General features: G+C 46.1%; 2 protein-coding genes across 2 annotated transcripts; both read left to right on the plus strand.

Moving 5' to 3' along the window:
- Nucleotides 1-9251: 9251 nt before the first annotated feature.
- Nucleotides 9252-11084, plus strand: LOC136053825 (igE-binding protein-like; the record flags this gene model as incomplete). The annotated part of the gene is given in 2 exon segments (XM_065744780.1): nucleotides 9252-10100; nucleotides 11034-11084. Coding segments are annotated over 2 exon segments (900 nt in total), but the record flags the coding sequence as incomplete, so codon positions are not given.
- A 3135-nt stretch (nucleotides 11085-14219) lies between these two features.
- Nucleotides 14220-15173, plus strand: LOC136053826 (syncytin-A-like). Its single transcript, XM_065744782.1, has one exon. The coding sequence runs from the start codon at nucleotides 14220-14222 to the stop codon at nucleotides 15171-15173; it is 954 nt and encodes a 317-aa protein (XP_065600854.1).
- Nucleotides 15174-16609: the final 1436 nt, after the last annotated feature.

The raw sequence follows: 16609 nt of genomic DNA on the forward strand, positions 1-16609 counted from the left end.
GGTTAGGTTTAGGGTTAGGCGTAGGGTTAGATTTAGATTTAGGTTTAGTGTTCATGTTAGGGTAAGGTTAGTTTTAGGGTTAGAGTTAATGTTAGGGTTAGGGTACGATTATGGTTCGGGTTCAGGTTAGGATTAGAGTTAAATTTGGAGTTAGGGTTGGGGTTGGGTTTGGGATTAGGTTTGTTCGGATTAGGGTTAGGGTTAGAGTTAGGTTTAGTATAAAATTAGGGTTATGGCTTGTGTTAAGGTTAGGTTTAGGCTTAGGCTTAGGGTTAGGTTTAGGTTTACGGTTAGGGTTAGGATAAGGGTTGGGGTTGGGGTTGGGATTTGGGTTGGGTTCGGGTTGGGTCTGGGGTTGGGGTTAGGTTTAGGGCTAGGGTTATGGATTGGTTAGGGTAAGGCTTTAGGTTTACGGTTCCATTTAATATTAGGTTTTGCGTTATGTTTAGGATTAGGTTTGGGGTTGGGATTTGGGTTGGGGTTTTGTTTGGGGGTGGGGTTAGGGTTAGTATTAGCGACAGCGTTAGGTTTTAGATGTTATTGTTTGCGTTGGGGTTGTTGGTATTAGAGATAGGGTTGGGTCTGGTGTTGGGGGTTGGGGTTGGAGTTGGGATAGTTGTTGGGTTTGGGTTAGGGTTAGGGTTTATGGTTAGGATTAGGGTTATGGTTAGAGTAGGTTAGGGTTAGAGTAGGTTAGGGTTGGGGTTAGTGTTAGGGTTAGGGTTTGATTTTGGGTTAGGATTTGTGTTTGGATTAGGGTTTGGTTTAGGTTGAGCATTAGTGTTTGGGTCTGGGTAAGGATCACGGTTAGGGTTAGGGTTAGTGTTAAGTTTAGGGTTTGTGTTAGGTTCATTGTTAATGTTAGGGTTAGGGGGGTGGGTTTACGGTTGGTTTTATGTTTAAGGTTAGGTGTAGGGTTAGGGTTTGGTATAGGGTTAGGGTAGGAATAGGGGTAGGTTTAGGGTTAGGGGTTAGGTGTGGTTGGTGTTGGGTTTGGGGATGGGGTTGCAGTTGGAGTTGGGTTAGGTTTAGGGTAGTGTTTGGGTTTGGGTTACTTTTTGAATTAGGGTCAGGGTATGCGTTTGGTTTAGGGTTAGGTTTAGGGCTATGGGTTAGCGTTAGGGTTAGGGTTAGGGTAAGTGTAAGGCTTAGGGTTTAGGGTTAGGGTGCAGACTACTGTTGGGGTTAGCGTTAGTGTTAAGGTTAAGGTATAGGGTTAGGGTTAGGCTAAGATTTAGGATTAGAGTGAGGGTGAGGATTAGGTTTTGGTTTAAGTTTATGTTTAAATATTTAGTTTTTCAGTAAGTGCTAGGGTATGTTTTAGGTTATTCGATAGGTTTAGGTGTATGATTGGATTTAGGGTTTGGTTTAGGGTTTGTGTTAGCTTTAGAATTAGTGTTAGGCTAGAGTAAGGGTTCAGGTTAAAGATTTATTCTTACGTTAAGTGTTAGGGAAGGATTTAGTTAATTTCAGCGGGTTTTGTGAAGACTGGCTTTGATAATAGTGTTTAGATTAATGTTTAGATTTAGTGTCTAGATTAGTGTTTAGATTAATGTTTAGATTTTGTATTCGGGTAAGTTTTTGGCTTAGGGTTAGTGTTTGGGTACAGACTAGGGTTGGGGTTAGTGTTAGGGTTAGGGTGAAGGTATAGGGTTAGGGTTAGGGTGAAGGTATAGGGTTAGGGTTAGGCTATGATTTAGGGTTAGGTTTAAGGATAAGCATAAATATTTAGTTTTACAGTAAGTATTAAAGAATGTTTTAGGTTATTGGATAGGGTTAGTTGTATGATTGGATTTAGGGTTTGGTTTAGGGTTAGGGTTAGATTTAGGATTAGTGTTAGGGTTAGAGTAGGTGTTAGGGTTAAAGTTTTAGTCTTACAGTAAGTGTTAGGGAAGGATTTAGGTTACTTCATAGGGTTAGGTGAAGATTGGCTATAGTAATAACGTTATGTTTAGATTTTGGAATAGTCTTAGGTTAAGGTTTTGGCTTAGGTTTAAGGTTTGGATTAGGGTTACGGTTAGTGTTAAGGTTTATTTTAGGGTTAGGGTAGTGTTAGGATTAAGTTTAGGTTTAGAATCACGGTTAGGGCTGGGTTTTATGTTCGGTTTAGTGCTTGAGTTAGGCTTAGTGCTTGAGTTAGGGTTAGAATTAGGGTGAAGATTAAGTTTGGGGTTCGGTTTGGTTTTGGGATAGGGTTAGGTTTAGGGTTTTGGTTTACTGTTAGGGTTAGGGTAGTGTTAAGGTTAGGGTTATGTTTAGGCTTAAGGTTAGGGTTAGTGTTATTTTTAGCGTTAAGGTTAATTTAGGGTTAGGGTTAAGGTTTGGTTTAGAGTTAGGGTAAGGTTTAGTGTTAGGTTTCTAGATTAAGATTTATAGCAGTTGTTAGGTTTAGGTTAGGGATTGAGTTATGGTTAGGGTTAGTGTGGGGTAAATAACTCCCAAGGATGGTACTTCGCAAAGAAATAGTATAGATGATGGTATATTTTGAGTTGTTCTATATAGATAGCATACAAATAATACGAAAGAGAAGATGGCTCACCATCAGGATGATAAGGCTCGCAGGGGACTCCACGTGGCAGGGATCTCTGAGAAGAGATGTTTTGGGTTAGGATAGGGATAGTGTAGGGTTAGGGTTAGGTTAGGGGTTAGGATTAGTGTTAGGATTCTTGTTAGGGTTAGTGTTAGTTTTACAGATTTAGTTTTAAAGTAAGTTTTATGTGATTGTAGAGGGTTGGGTGTACAATTGGATTTAGTGTTAAGATAGGGTAAGTGTTAGCGTTAGGGTTAGGGTAAGTGTTAGGGATAAAGAATTAGTCTTAGAGTAAGTGTTAGGGAAGGATTTAGGCAATTTTAGCGGCTTCGGTGAAGATTGGCTTTAGTAATATTTTTATGTTCAGAATTTGGATTTGTGTTGGGGTAACATTTTGGCTTAGGGTTAGGGTTAGTGTTTGCTTAGGATTAGGGTTTGGTTTTGGGTTAAAGTTAGTGTTTGGATTATGTTTTGGTTTAGGTTTAGCGTTACTGTTTGTGTCTGGGTTAGGGTCAGGTTTAGGGTTTGGGTTAGTGTTAGATTTAGGGTTAGTGTTAGGTTCAGGGTTAATGTTAGGCTTAGGTTTAGGGTTCAATGTAGGGGTTAGGGTTAGGGTTAGCATTAGGGTTGGGCTTAGGGTTGGGTTAAGTTATAGGTAGGTAAAGGGTTAGTGCTAGGTTTCAAGAATAGAGGTAGTGTTACATTTCTTGTGTAGTGTAGGGTAATTTTGAGCGTTATTGCGAAAGAAGTGTTAAGCCCTGGATTTGTTTTGTGATTGGTTATGGTTCAAAAATAGGAATAGCAATAGTTTTTGGACAAGTTTAGCGCTAAAAGCTAAGGTTAGGTTTACTGTAAGGGTTAGTGTTTGGGATGGATTTTATGTTAGGGTTAGGATTTGATTTTATATTTGCGTAAGGGACAGGGTTTCTTTGCATTTTATGAATAGATTTTGGATTGGGATTAGTTGGAATGTTATTGTTATTGTTAAAAAAAAAAAAACTGGGTGTGGACAAATACTGATCTTCAAATCGGCATATTATAGAACATGACATCTTCTTCCACTTGAAATAAAGCTCTGCATAAGTGTTGTTCATTAGACACACAAGAAATCTGTGGGTGTACTCATTTCTCTTGTTTTAAAAATCGCACACGATCAGTCAAAGAAATGCAGCTATTATGGAATGTAAAAGATCCTGACAATTAATTTTAAATATATTTCAACTTTAGACTAAATTACAAAGAAGTATTGACAAACATTAAAACGTTCAAAATTAAATAAAAATTGTATTCCAAAAAGTTTATAAATGTTTTTTGAATGGTATAAAAACTTATCTAATTTCTTCAGCTAAGCAAGTCAGAATCGGTTACAGTGCACGGCAGTCGGCTGAGTCGCGTCTTTCGTCTGCGGCTCAAGCAGCAGAAACCGCGGTTGAAGCGTTTCAAGCGGAACCGGCTGTTAAGAGCGATTCGAGTTAGACATTCGTTGCCGATTCGGCTGTTTCGTCCGGGTTCATCTGCGATGACCGGTGATGAAGTTTGATGGAAAATATTCGATCCGGTTCGACAGACACCAGAATCTGCGAGAGGAGCCAGCTTCACTCAAATTTCGCATCTACACTGCTAAGATCAGAAGAGCATACTATTTTGGGAATGGAATCACTAAGGTTCTAGTGATAGAAAAATAAACAGGGAGAGACGATGGTTCAGTGTTGAAAGAAAAAGACATCAAGAAAAAAATACTTCAGAAAAAAAGTATGAATACGTGGACGAAAAGGATCGTCTGATGCAGACATACATTGAACACGGTAGCAGAGCAGAAAGAGATCGAAATCTTTCCCCCACACTAACATCAGGGTCCTCCCCATATCTATCGACAACGCCGGGAACGGAGTCTGTCATAAGGGTAATCACTGATATGTTCGAATCAGACCGCAGCAGGCTGCGTTTCAAAGCCGCTCTTCAGTGCACGGCACCCGGCTAATTCGCGTCTTTCCACAGCGGCTCAAGCAGCAGAAACCGCGGTTGTTAAGTTTCAAGCGGAATCCGCGGTGAAGACCGATTCGAGTTAGACGTTCGTTGCCGATTCGGCTGTTTCGTCCGGGCTCATCTGCGATGCTCGGGTGATGAAGTTTGTTGGAAAATATTCGTCCGCTTCGCTAGACATAAGAATCTGCGAGAGGAGCCAGCTTCACACATATTTCGCATATACGCTGCTAACATAAAAGAGCATACAATTTTGGTGAAGGAATCAGTAACGTCCTTTTGTGCGGAAAGGAAACGGGATTGACGAAGTTTAACGAAGAAAAAGACATCAAAAAGTTTCTGAAATGAAGTATGAAAACGTGGACGGAAAGGATCGTCTGATGCAGACATACATTGAACATGGTAGCAGAGCAGAAAGGGAACAGAATCTTTCCCCCACACTAACATCGGGGTCCTCCCCATCTCTATCGACAACGCCAGGAACGGATTCTGTCATAAGGGTAAACACTGTTATGTTGGAATCAGACCGAAGCAGGCTGCATTTTAAAGCCGCTTTTCAGTGCACGGCAGCAGGCTGATTCGCGTCTTTCTTCAGCAACTCAAGCAGCAGAAACCGCGGTTGTTAAGTTTCAAGCGGAATCCGCGGTGAAGAGCGATTCGAGTGTGGCGTTCTTTGCCGATTCGGCTCAGTTTCGGTACGGACTCATCTGATACTCTCCGGTGATGAAGTTTGTTGGAAAATATTCGATCCGGTTCGACAGACACCAGAATCTGCGAGAAGAGCCAGTTTCACTCAAATTTCGCATCTACGTTGCTAAGATCAGAAGTGCATAGAATTTTAAGAAAGGAATCAGCAACTTAATGTGATTGAAAAATAAACGGGGAGAGACGATGGTTCAGTGTTGAAAGAAAAAGACATCAAGAAACTTCAGAAAAAAACTATGAATACGTTGACGGAAAGGATCGTCTGATGCAGACATACATTGAACACGGTAGCAGAGCAGAAAGAGATCGAAATCTTTCCCCCACACTAACATCGGGGTCCTCCCCATATCTATCGACAACGCCGGGAATGGAGTCTGTCATAAGGGTAATCACTGATATGTTCAAATCAGACCGCAGCAGGCTGCGTTTCAAAGCCGTTCTTCAGTCCACCGCAGCCGGCTGATTTGCGTCTTTCCACAGGGGCTCAAGCAGCAGAAACCGCGGTTGAATCGCTTCACGCGAAATCGGCTGTTAAGAGCGATTCGAGTTAGACGTTCGTTGCCGAATCGGCTCAGTTTCGTCCGTGACCATCTGCGGTGCTCCGGTGATGAAGTTTGTTGGAAAATATTCGGTCCGCTTCGCTAGACATAAGAATCTGCGAGTAAAGCCAGCTTCACTCAAATTTCGCATCTACATTGCTGTGATCAGAAAAGCATGTTATTTAGGGAAAGTAATCAGTACTATTCTAGTGATTGAAAAATAAACAGGGAGATACGATGATTCATGTGTTTGGACAGAGACTTCAAGAAATTTCAGAAAAAAAGTATGAAAACGTGGACGGAGATGAACGCCTTATGCACACATATATTGCCGACTGTTGCAGAGCAGAAAGAGATCAGAATCTTTCCCCCACACTAACATCGGGTCCTCCCCATCTCTATCGACAACGCCAGGAACGGAGTCTGTCATAAGGGTAAATACTGCTATGTTGGAATCAGACCGCAGCAGGCTGCGTTTTAGAGCCGCACTTCGGCGCACGGCAGGCGGCTGATTCCCGTCTTTCCACAGCGGCTCAAGCAGAAGAAACCGCGATTGAAGCGTTTCACACGGAATCTGCTGTTAAGAGCGATTCGAGTTTGACGTTCGTGAGCCAGCTTCACTCACAATTCGCCTTTACTAAGCTCAGAAGAGCATTCAATTTTGGGGAAAGAATCAGTAATGTCCGTGTGTATGACAAGGAAAAATTGAGAGAAGTTGTGTTTCTGAGGAATCTGCGTAATGTTGGAATCAGACCTCAGTTGGCAGTGGAGATAAGCCTCTTTACAGTGCAAGGCAGCCACCTTATTAGCATTCTGCCTTCTGAACTGTAGAAGACACATTTTTTTTCAAGCTTATTCCACGGTTATGAGCGATTACAGCCATACTTTTGCCCACCATTCGGACCTGATCATATGAAAAGATTTGAAAGGTGTTATAACCAGTATAAAAATTTCTAGAAAGTTCTATGATTAGGGTTAGGATCAGGGTTAGGGTTATAGATCAGTGTTATAGATTACGGTTAGGGTGAAGGTTAGTGTTAGGGTTAGTATTATGTTTATTGCAAGGGCTGTGGTGAGGGTTAGGATTGGGTTTATGGTTACCTTGAGGGTTTAGGGTTAGGGTTGGGCTTCGGGGTATGGTTAGGGTTAGGTTTAGGGTTAGGATTAGGGTTCGCGCTTGTGCTTGCTTTTGGGGTAGGGGTAGGTTAAAGTTTAGGGATAGGATTATGGTTAGGGTTTGTGGTTGCTTTTGGGGTAGAGGTAGTGCCAGTGTTAGGATTAGGGCTAGGGTATAGGGTTATGGTATAGGGATAGGGTTCGGTTTAGGTTTAGGGTTTGTGCTTGTGGTTGCTTTTGGGAAAGGGTTAGGGTTAGGGTTAATGTTAGGGTTAGGTGTTACGGGTATGGGTTAGTCCTTATTTTGGGTTAGGGTTAGGGGTTACAGGTGTGGGTTTGGGTTGGGGTTGCTGTTGGGATTGGGGTTAGTGTTAGTGTTAAGGATAGGGTTAGGTTTAGTGTTAGGGTTAGGGTTAGAATTTGGGTTAGAGTTTGCTTTTGGGTCAGGATTAGGGTTAGGGTTAGGGTTAGACTTAGGGTCATAGATTAGGGTGAGGGTTAGGTTTAGGTTTAGTGTTAGGGTTAGGGTTTATGTTAGGTTTGGGGTTAGGTTTTAGGGTTGGGGTTGTGTTTGTTGTTGCATTTGGGGTTGGTGTTGGAGTTTGGGTTAGGGTTAGGGAATTTAATAATTTTCTTTTTTCATTTCCTTAGAAGGTCACTGCTGTCTGTTGCTCATTGTCCAGTTGTTAGAACTAAGTGCTGTGGCTCCAATTTGCACAAATTCCAATGTTCTTAGACAAAACATTTATACACCTATTTTGACACTTCTACAAACTATAAAGTTTTCAGAAAGCAAAAGACTGAAAAACACTGACACATCTGTCTCGAGTCGGTTTGATTAACAAATGCAGCACTCATTTTTATCACAATCCCCCCTTTTCTTTTTTCTCATTTTGTTCGTCAAACCATATCACTGTATTTTGAGGTAAAATATGTTCTTCTTCTTTCTATTGATCCAGCAGTTTTACGATGCTGCAATTATCTTATTCAGTATTGATGGTGTACTCATTTTCCTGTAGGCGGCGAACACAAGAAGGATCCACCCCCGGATGGTTGCCAATAGTAACCAGATAAGGGAGTAGTGCCAATTGTAACCAAATAAGGTAATAATGCCTGTAGCAGCTAGATAAGGAGGTAGTTACGCAAGCGCCTGAGGGGCGTAGACGAAACTATGGTAAACTATAAAAGTTGTTGTTACGAGCAAATAAACGCCATTTTACCACCCACCACATTGGTGTGCACCGAGGTAAATGGACAGACCGATGAGTCCCTAACGATTGCGAACACCTGAATGAAGCCGACGGCGGGTCCGGAAGGCTTCATCTGGTGACCCCGACGTGATAGTTAGGGAATAGTGGTCGGGCCACAGGCGGCGTGGCGTTCCTGCTCTCTTCCGTCTCCCTTGGGGAAGGAGATGATGACCCTAGGCTAGAGGGGGCTGCGGCTTACGAGAGTGGAAGCTGGGTAGCGTCGGAGGGGGCTCTAAGTGCGCTAGAGCCCGTGAACCTGCCGAGGACCCAGGCGGCTATTTGGTGGCAATCCCCGGTAGCTGCGTCGTGGACCTGGAAGTCATTCGGCGGCGATCCCCGGTGACTGATTCGTGAGGACGCGACATGGAGGCCGTCATAAAGGTGCTTTCGTCCGCGTGTAAGACCTATTGCGGGAAAACTTCTCCTTGTGGGAAAACGTCTCCTTCTAAGAAGGAAATAGGGGCAATGTTGTCCCTTTTACAAAAGGAGGGACTGCTTACATCTCCCTCAGATTTGTTTACCCCGGGGTCCTGGGATCTCATCACCGCAACGCTTTCTCAGCGGGCGATGGTGCTTGGGAAGTCAGGAGAGTTGAAAACCTGGGGGTTGGTCTTGGGGGCGCTGAAAACAGCGCGGGATGAACGGATTACATCTGAGCAGGCGAAGTTTTGGCAGGGTTTGGGGGGAGGAAAGGTGTCTCCCACAGATTCCACAATGAGACCACTTGTGGAGCCTCCAGATGGAGAGAAGAAGGACAAGATGCCCACGTGGCAAGACGCTAAGGTGGCGCGCGGAGAGGCGACCGCGCCCAAGACCGCTGAGCGGATTGCGCCACAGGCTGCTGAAACATCCTGCAATTGTTGCAAAACAGATAACGGCTGCTCTTGCTCAATTTCTGCTCCTCCTTCTGCCCCCGCTGCCCCTCCTCCTTATGTGGGGAGCGGCTTGTATCCTTCTTTGGAGGGGTTGGGAGGGGCGGAGAAGGAGGGTGTGGCTATGTTATCGCTATGTATATGGCGGGATGGTGTGCCCCGATGGGATGGACAGAGGGCGGAGTCAGGGTGCTCTGGCTCAGACCCTGGGCCGGCTTTAACTGATTGGGTTGGACAGAGGGCGGAGTCGGGGTGCTCTGGCTCAGCCCCTGGGCCGGCTTTAACTGATTGGGCAAGGATTAGGGAGGAACTTACAACAGAGAGCTCATCCGTAGTGGCAATGCCTGTGGTGATTAAAACAGAGGGACCGGCTTGGACCCCTCTGGAGCCAAAACTGATTACGCGATTGGCCGACACGGTCAGGACCAAGGGTTTATGATCTCCAGTCACTATGGCAGAGGTGGAAGCTCTTATGTCTTCCCCGCTGCTGCCGCATGATGTTATGAATCTTATGAGGGTTCTACTAGCTCCCGCCCAATATGCTTTGTGGATGGATGCGTGGAGTATCCAGCTGCAGACGGTAGTGGCGGCAGCTACCCGGGACCCTCGACATCCTGCTAACGGTCAGGGGCGGGGGGAGCGGACTACTTTGGACCGCTTACAGGGTCTGGCGGATGGAATGACTGGGAACCCAGAGGGCCAGGCCGCACTTTTGAGACCGGGAGAGCTGGTTGCCATCACAGCGTCCGCTCTCCAAGCACTCAGAGAAGTTGCCCGGTTAGCGGAGCCTGCTGACCCCTGGGCAGACATTACACAGGGGCCGTCGGAGTCCTTTGTGGACTTCGCTAATCGCCTCATAAAGGCGGTCGAAGGATCGGATCTCCCATCTTCGGCGCGGGCTCCTGTGATTATTGACTGTTTTAGGCAAAAGTCGCACCCGGATATTCAACGGCTCATACGGGCAGCACCATCCACATTAACGACACCTGGGGAGATAATTAAATATATCCTAGATAGGCAGAGAGTTGCTCCATTAACAGACCAGGGGGTAGCAACAGCTGTGTCGTCGGCTGTGTCGTCGGCCATTCAACCCTTGGTCATGGCGGTAGTTAATAAAGAAAGGGATAAGCAGAGCGGACAGGGTGCTCGTGCTCGGGGACAATGCTTTTCTTGTGGATCCTCAGGACATTACCAAGCTCAATGCCCCAAGAGGAGATTGGAAGGCGATCGTGAGCGATGCCAACTGTGTAGAGGGCTGGGACACACAGCCAGGGCTTGCCGGAGGTTTCGATCTTCCTTGCAGGAGGCAGGCATAAATCAGGGTCTACGGCTAGTGAGAGGATCTTCTACAGAGTCACGACCTCTCTCGACCCGTCCCACTGTGTCATTGGCAATGACCATGGAACACGAGGATCGCCCCTTGGTTAGGGTTATGATGACTAACACAGGTAGTCATCCAGTGAAGCAGCGCACGGTTTACATCACTGCGTTGCTGGATTCTGGGGCTGATATTACCATCATCTCAGAAGAAGATTGGCCCACTGATTGGCCATTGATGGAAACTGCGAGTACACAAGTTCATGGCATAGGAGGGGGAATCCCCATGCAGAAATCCCGAGAGTTGATTGAGGTTGGGGTCATAAATCGAGATGGCTCGTTGGAACGGCCTTTGCTTTTCTTCCCGGCAGTAGCTTCAGTTAAAGGAAGCATCTTAGGGAGAGATTGCCTGCAAGGCCTAGGGCTTCGCTTGACAAATTTATAAAAAGGGCCACTGTTCTCACTGTAGCGCTACACCTGGCTATTCCACTGAAATGGAAGCCAGACCACACTCCTGTGTGGATTGATCAGTGGCCCCTCCCCGAGGTTAAACTTGTAGCGCTGATAAATTTGGTTGAGAAAGAATTACAATTAGGACATATAGAACCTTCGCTTAGCTGCTGGAATACACCTGTTTTTGTGATCCGAAAAGCATCTGGATCCTACCGTCTGTTGCATGACTTGCGCGCTGTTAACGCTAAGCTTATTCCTTTTGGGGCAGTCCAGCAGGGGGCACCAGTTCTTTCGACGCTTCCGCGGGGCTGGCCTCTGATGGTCTTGGACCTCAAAGATTGCTTCTTTTCTATTCCCCTCGCGGAGCGAGACCGTGAGGCCTTTGCATTCACCCTTCCCTCTATCAACAATCAGGCTCCTGCGCGTAGGTTCCAATGGAAGGTTTTGCCTCAAGGGATGGCATGTTCTCCCACTATTTGTCAGCTGGTTGTGGGGCAAGTACTGGAACCCTTCCGGCGTAAGCACCCATCCTTGTGCATGCTGCACTACATGGATGACCTTTTGATAGCTGCTTCTGATAACGAAAAGTTGGAATTGGTTGGAGAGGAGATCATAAGTGTGTTAGAAGGGGCGGGGTTTACCATCTCGCCGGACAAGATCCAAAGGGAGCCTGGTGTAGAGTACCTTGGCTATCGGCTGGGAAATACTTACATAGCTCCAGCGGGCGTATTAGCAGAACCAAAGATCTCCACCTTGTGGGATGTTCAGAAACTAGTGGGGTCCCTCCAGTGGATTCGACCAGCCTTAGGGATCCCACCACGGTTGATGAGCCCTTTTTACGAGCAGTTGAAAGGGTCTGATCCGAACGAGAAGAGAGAGTGGAATCTGGACATGAAGTTAGCATGGAGTGAGATTATACAGCTTGCCACTACGGCTGCTTTGGAGCATTGGGACCCCGATCTTCCACTTGAGGGAGCGATCTCTCGATGTGAAAAAGGGGCGGTAGGAGTCCTAGGGCAGGAGCTGTCAGCACACCCTAGGCCATGTCTGTGGGTGTTCTCCACACAACCCACTAGGGCGTTTACTGCTTGGCTGGAGGTACTTGCTCTTTTGATCGTCAAGCTCCGTGCCTCAGCTATCAGGATTTTTGGAAAGGATGTTGACATCCTCATGTTGCCTGCATGTCTCCGACAAGACCTTTCATTCCTTCCGTTTCCAGAGGAGGTCCTTTTAGCCCTTAGGGGATTTGCAGGAAAAATAAGAAATGATGACTCGCCACCTATTTTTGACATCGCGCGACCAATGCTTGTTTCCTTGAAAATAAGGGTTACCGATCGCCCTGTGGTAGGGCCTACAGTTTTTACCGATGCTTCCTCAAGCACCCATAAAGGGGTGGTGGTTTGGAAGGAGGGCCATGTGTGGCAAGTTAAAGAGATCGTTGACCCGGGAGCAAGTGTACAGCAGTTAGAGACTCGCGCTGTGGCTATGGCGCTTCTGTTATGGCCGACGACACCCACTAATGTAGTAACTGATTCCGCGTTTGTTGCAAAAATGCTATTCAAGATGGGTAAGGAGGGGGTGCCGTCAACGACGGCCGCCTTCATCTTAGAAGATGCGCTGAGCCAGAGGACAGCCATGGTCGCAGTCCTTCATGTCCGCAGTCACTCCGATGTACCAGGGTTTTTTACAGAAGGAAATACTATGGCGGATACTCAGGCCGCCCTTCAGGCGTACCCATTGAGGGAAGCCAAAGACCTCCATACAGCTTTCCACATTGGGCCCCGTGCCCTATCTAGGGCATGTGCTATATCTAAGCAGCGGGCAAGGGAAGTGGTTCAGGCGTGTCCTTACTGCAATTCGGCCCCTGCAATGGAGGCTGGCGTTAACCCTAGGGGCCTGGGACCTTTACAGATATGGCAGACAGATTTTACACTGGAGACAAGAATGGCGCCACGTTCCTGGTTAGCCGTCACTGTAGACACTGCTTCGTCGGTGGTGGTGGCGACCCAACATTGTCGTGTCACATCGGCGGCAGCCCAGCAGCACTGGGCTACAGCCATTGCCGCGTTAGGAAAACCTAAGACAGTAAAAACAGACAATGGATCTTGCTTCACCTCAAAATCCACCCGAGAATGGTTGGAACGGTGGGGGATAGCGCATACAACGGGAATCCCTGGGAATTCCCAGGGTCAGGCCATAATAGAGCGGGCTAATCGTCTCCTAAAGGATAAGATCCGTATACTCGCAGAAGGAGATGACTTTATGCGAAGAATTCCTACAACAAAGCAGGGGGAGGTATTGGCAAAAGCATTGTATGCGCTGAATCATTTTGAGCGAGGTGAGAATACTAAGACCCCAATGCAGAAACATTGGAAGCCAACCATCCTCACCGAAGGGCCACCTGTCAAGGTACGCACAGAGACGGGTGAGTGGGAAAAGGGATGGAACATCCTGGTTTGGGGTCGGGGCTATGCCGCGGTCAAGAATGGGGAGACAGATAGAATTATCTGGATTCCCTCCAGAAAGGTTAAACCGGATGTAAGTCGCGGCAATGATTCCACAAAGAAAAATGAGGCGAGCCTTCCCTTTGCAGGCATTTCTGCTTGGACAACTAGGGATGAGAAAGGCGGACAAGAAACACCAGAAGAAGAAGTCCTCGAGAGAGATTGAGAAAGACCCGGAAAAGAGACCCTTGCTGCCAACGAGAAATACTAACATTACCGTTGTTGTCTGTTTCTTGGTTCTACTTGGGGCTAAAGGGGCAAACGCAGATATACACTTAATGGAGCAGCCAGAGAACCTTTGGGTTACTTGGGCCAATCGTACAGGCCAGACAGATTTCTGTCTTTCCGCGCAGTCAGCCACCTCACCGTTTCGGACATGTTTAATCGGTATCCCACTAGAGACCCTTGAACAGGATTTCCGAGGGTACGTCAGCGATACCGACTGCAGAAATTTAGGGAAAGACCTACTTATTGCGTCAGCTGAGATTGAAGGTGGTAACAATTATGCGAGCACTCTCAGCTATCAAAAGGTGAAGTGTCTGCTATCCAGATTGAACGTCTCCCTCTGGGATGATCCGGTAGAGATGCAGCTATTAGGCTCTCAATCCCTTCCCAATGTCACCCTCAATGTCACTGCCACCGCTGCGGGATGCATAGGCTTTGGAAATCCTCAACCCACCTATGCCCGCAGTTGGACACGTGTGCAGATAATACGGGATTTCCAACGGTTCCCGTGGAGGAACCCTTTCTTTAATCAAGGCACTAACTCCTCAGAACCATTCACAATCGTTTCACCGAACAGGCACGTTCTTTTCTCGGGAGGGGGATATTGTGGGTACTATTCGCAATTTTGGATGCTGTACAATTGTTCCCGGAAGCAGGGTAAGTACAGCTACACCTTTGGCGCCAAAACTTTTCTTAGCAAGGACCCTGCTTGGAAAGCATGCGCAATGCAGGGAGGTACGTGGGTCAATAGTTCAGAATCCTTTAATGTCAGTGGGGTTACATTAACCTGCCCTAGCATTACAGTAAAATACCTGGGTAAAGAAAGCGGGTGCTGTGGAAGTCCCTACTATCATGCATTCACGTCAAGGGCATGGTTCCTGGGCAAGACGCAAAGTTTTGCTGAGCCGAAAGCATTACCACCCAACATTTTCCTCATTTGCGGGGACCGTGCTTGGCAAGGGATTCCAAGGAATCCGGTAGGAGGTCCATGCTACTTAGGGAAACTCACCATGTTAGCACCTAATCACACAGAGATCCTTAAAATACTCGTTAACGGCACGTCTCGATCAGCGACAAGGCGCAGGCGAAGTATATCACATTTGGACAGTACGTGTTCGGATGAAGTACAGCTTTGGAGCGCCACGGCAAGAATCTTCGCATCCATTCTTGCCCCAGGAGTAGCAGCCGCACAAGCCTTAAGGGAAATCGAGAGACTGGCTTGCTGGTCCATCAAGCAGGCTAATTTAACAACTTCACTTCTCAGCGATTTATTAACTGACGTCACAAGCATCAGACACGCAGTCCTGCAGAACCGAGCGGCTATTGACTTCCTGCTTTTAGCTCATGGTCATGGCTGTGAGGATGTCGGAGGAATGTGCTGTTTTAATCTCAGTGATCACAGTGAATCTATACACAAGAAGTTTCAGCTTATGAGGGAACACGTCAACAAAATCGGCGTGGAGAAGGATCCGATTGGAGACTGGCTACGTGGACTATTCGGAGGTATCGGGGAATGGGGTGTGCATTTGCTAAAGGGTTTGCTTTTAGGGCTTGTAGTTCTTTTGCTTCTGGTAATCTGTGTGCCTTGTCTGTTACAAATGATGTTAGGCCGCATGCGTAAGATGATTAATCGTACACTTGATTATCGCGACGAATATGAGAAGATGCTAAAGGCTTGAGGACAAATAGAAAGCGCATTAGAATAGGGATAGGATAGGATTAGGTTGCGAATCGGGATGTAACGGGGCAAGGCTTGACTGAGAGGACAACGGCATGTATAGGCGTAAAAGCGGGGCTCCGGTTGTACGCGGTTAGGGTCCTCTCAGGATGTAGTAGACATGTTTATGCATAAAGGGGGGGAAATGTAGGCGGCGAACACAAGAAGGATCCACCCCCGGATCGTTGCCAATAGTAACCAGATAAGGGAGTAGTGCCAATTGTAACCAAATAAGGTAATAATGCCTGTAGCAGCTAGATAAGGAGGTAGTTACGCAAGCGCCTGAGGGGCGTAGACGAAACTATGGTAAACTATAAAAGTTGTTGTTACGAGCAAATAAACGCCATTTTACCACCCACCACATTGGTGTGCACCGAGGTAAATGGACAGACCGATGAGTCCCTAACGATTGCGAACACCTGAATGAAGCCGACGGCGGGTCCGGAAGGCTTCATTTTCCAGAATGAATATTTTCAAGTTCTTTATTGGCCCCCCCTTTTCTCCTTTAAAAAAAAAATTTTTTTTTTTTAAAGCAGCATTCGTATTCTTCAGGGGAACCTCCTTTTTCCTTGCTTTATATGTCTCCCCGTTCTCTATCTATAATTCCTTTTTAAATTTTAGCCTCTTGATTGCTCACAAAACTATCTCCCAATTATCTTCAAAGGTATTCATAGGAAGAGTGAGTTCACCAATATTCATCATATACGATGCACAATACATATACAATAGACATATAAAGCATGCGATGAAATGAGTGAGTTATCTGTTAAAGGAAAAACAACAGTTTCACATTTTTCTTAGAGTGATTTTTAGATCATCCAAAGCCTTGGACACCTTCCACTGGGGTTCTGTGTCATGGATTGATCCTTTCACTCGGCTCGCATGGATCCATCCATGCTCAGCTGTCTGGATCGCTGTTTCTTTTGTTAATAAAACAAGAAAAGGTTCCTCCCATTGAGGAGTTAGAGACGACTCTTTCCATGTTTTAATTAAAACCTTATTTCCTGGACTGATTTGGTGTATTGCCATATCTAGTGGGGGCCGTTGTACCACCAGTCCTTTCTTTCTCTTGTATAGTAAAGCTTTTAGCCTCTCTCTCTCTCTCTCTCTCTCTCTCTCTCTCTCTCTTTTTTTTTTTTTTTTTCATGGACTATCAGCTTGTATTTCCTTTAGGCTCAATAAGGCCGCTAAATTATTTCTCCTTATTTGAGCCAACATGTACTGCTGCGATTTTCTCTGGTTCTTTTATTGCCCTTAGTTTGTTAACGACTCGTGATTTAACCCTTTCCCGTGTGAGTTTACTAATCCTCTTTCCTCCCATATTTTCCAGCGGTATGAACTACCCCATACGCATATATGGAATCTGTATAGATGGTTCCAATTTTCCTTTTAACGTCT

Source organism: Cyrtonyx montezumae, unplaced genomic scaffold, assembly GCF_038088225.1.
Source record: "Cyrtonyx montezumae isolate F1298 unplaced genomic scaffold, pur_monq_1.0 scaffold_31, whole genome shotgun sequence".
Classification (NCBI taxonomy): domain Eukaryota; kingdom Metazoa; phylum Chordata; class Aves; order Galliformes; family Odontophoridae; genus Cyrtonyx; species Cyrtonyx montezumae.

Coding starts and splice junctions, on each gene's coding strand:
- LOC136053826 (XM_065744782.1), top strand. CDS start 14,220: ATGCAGGGAGGTACGTGGGTCAATAGTTCAGAATCCTTTAATGTCAGT.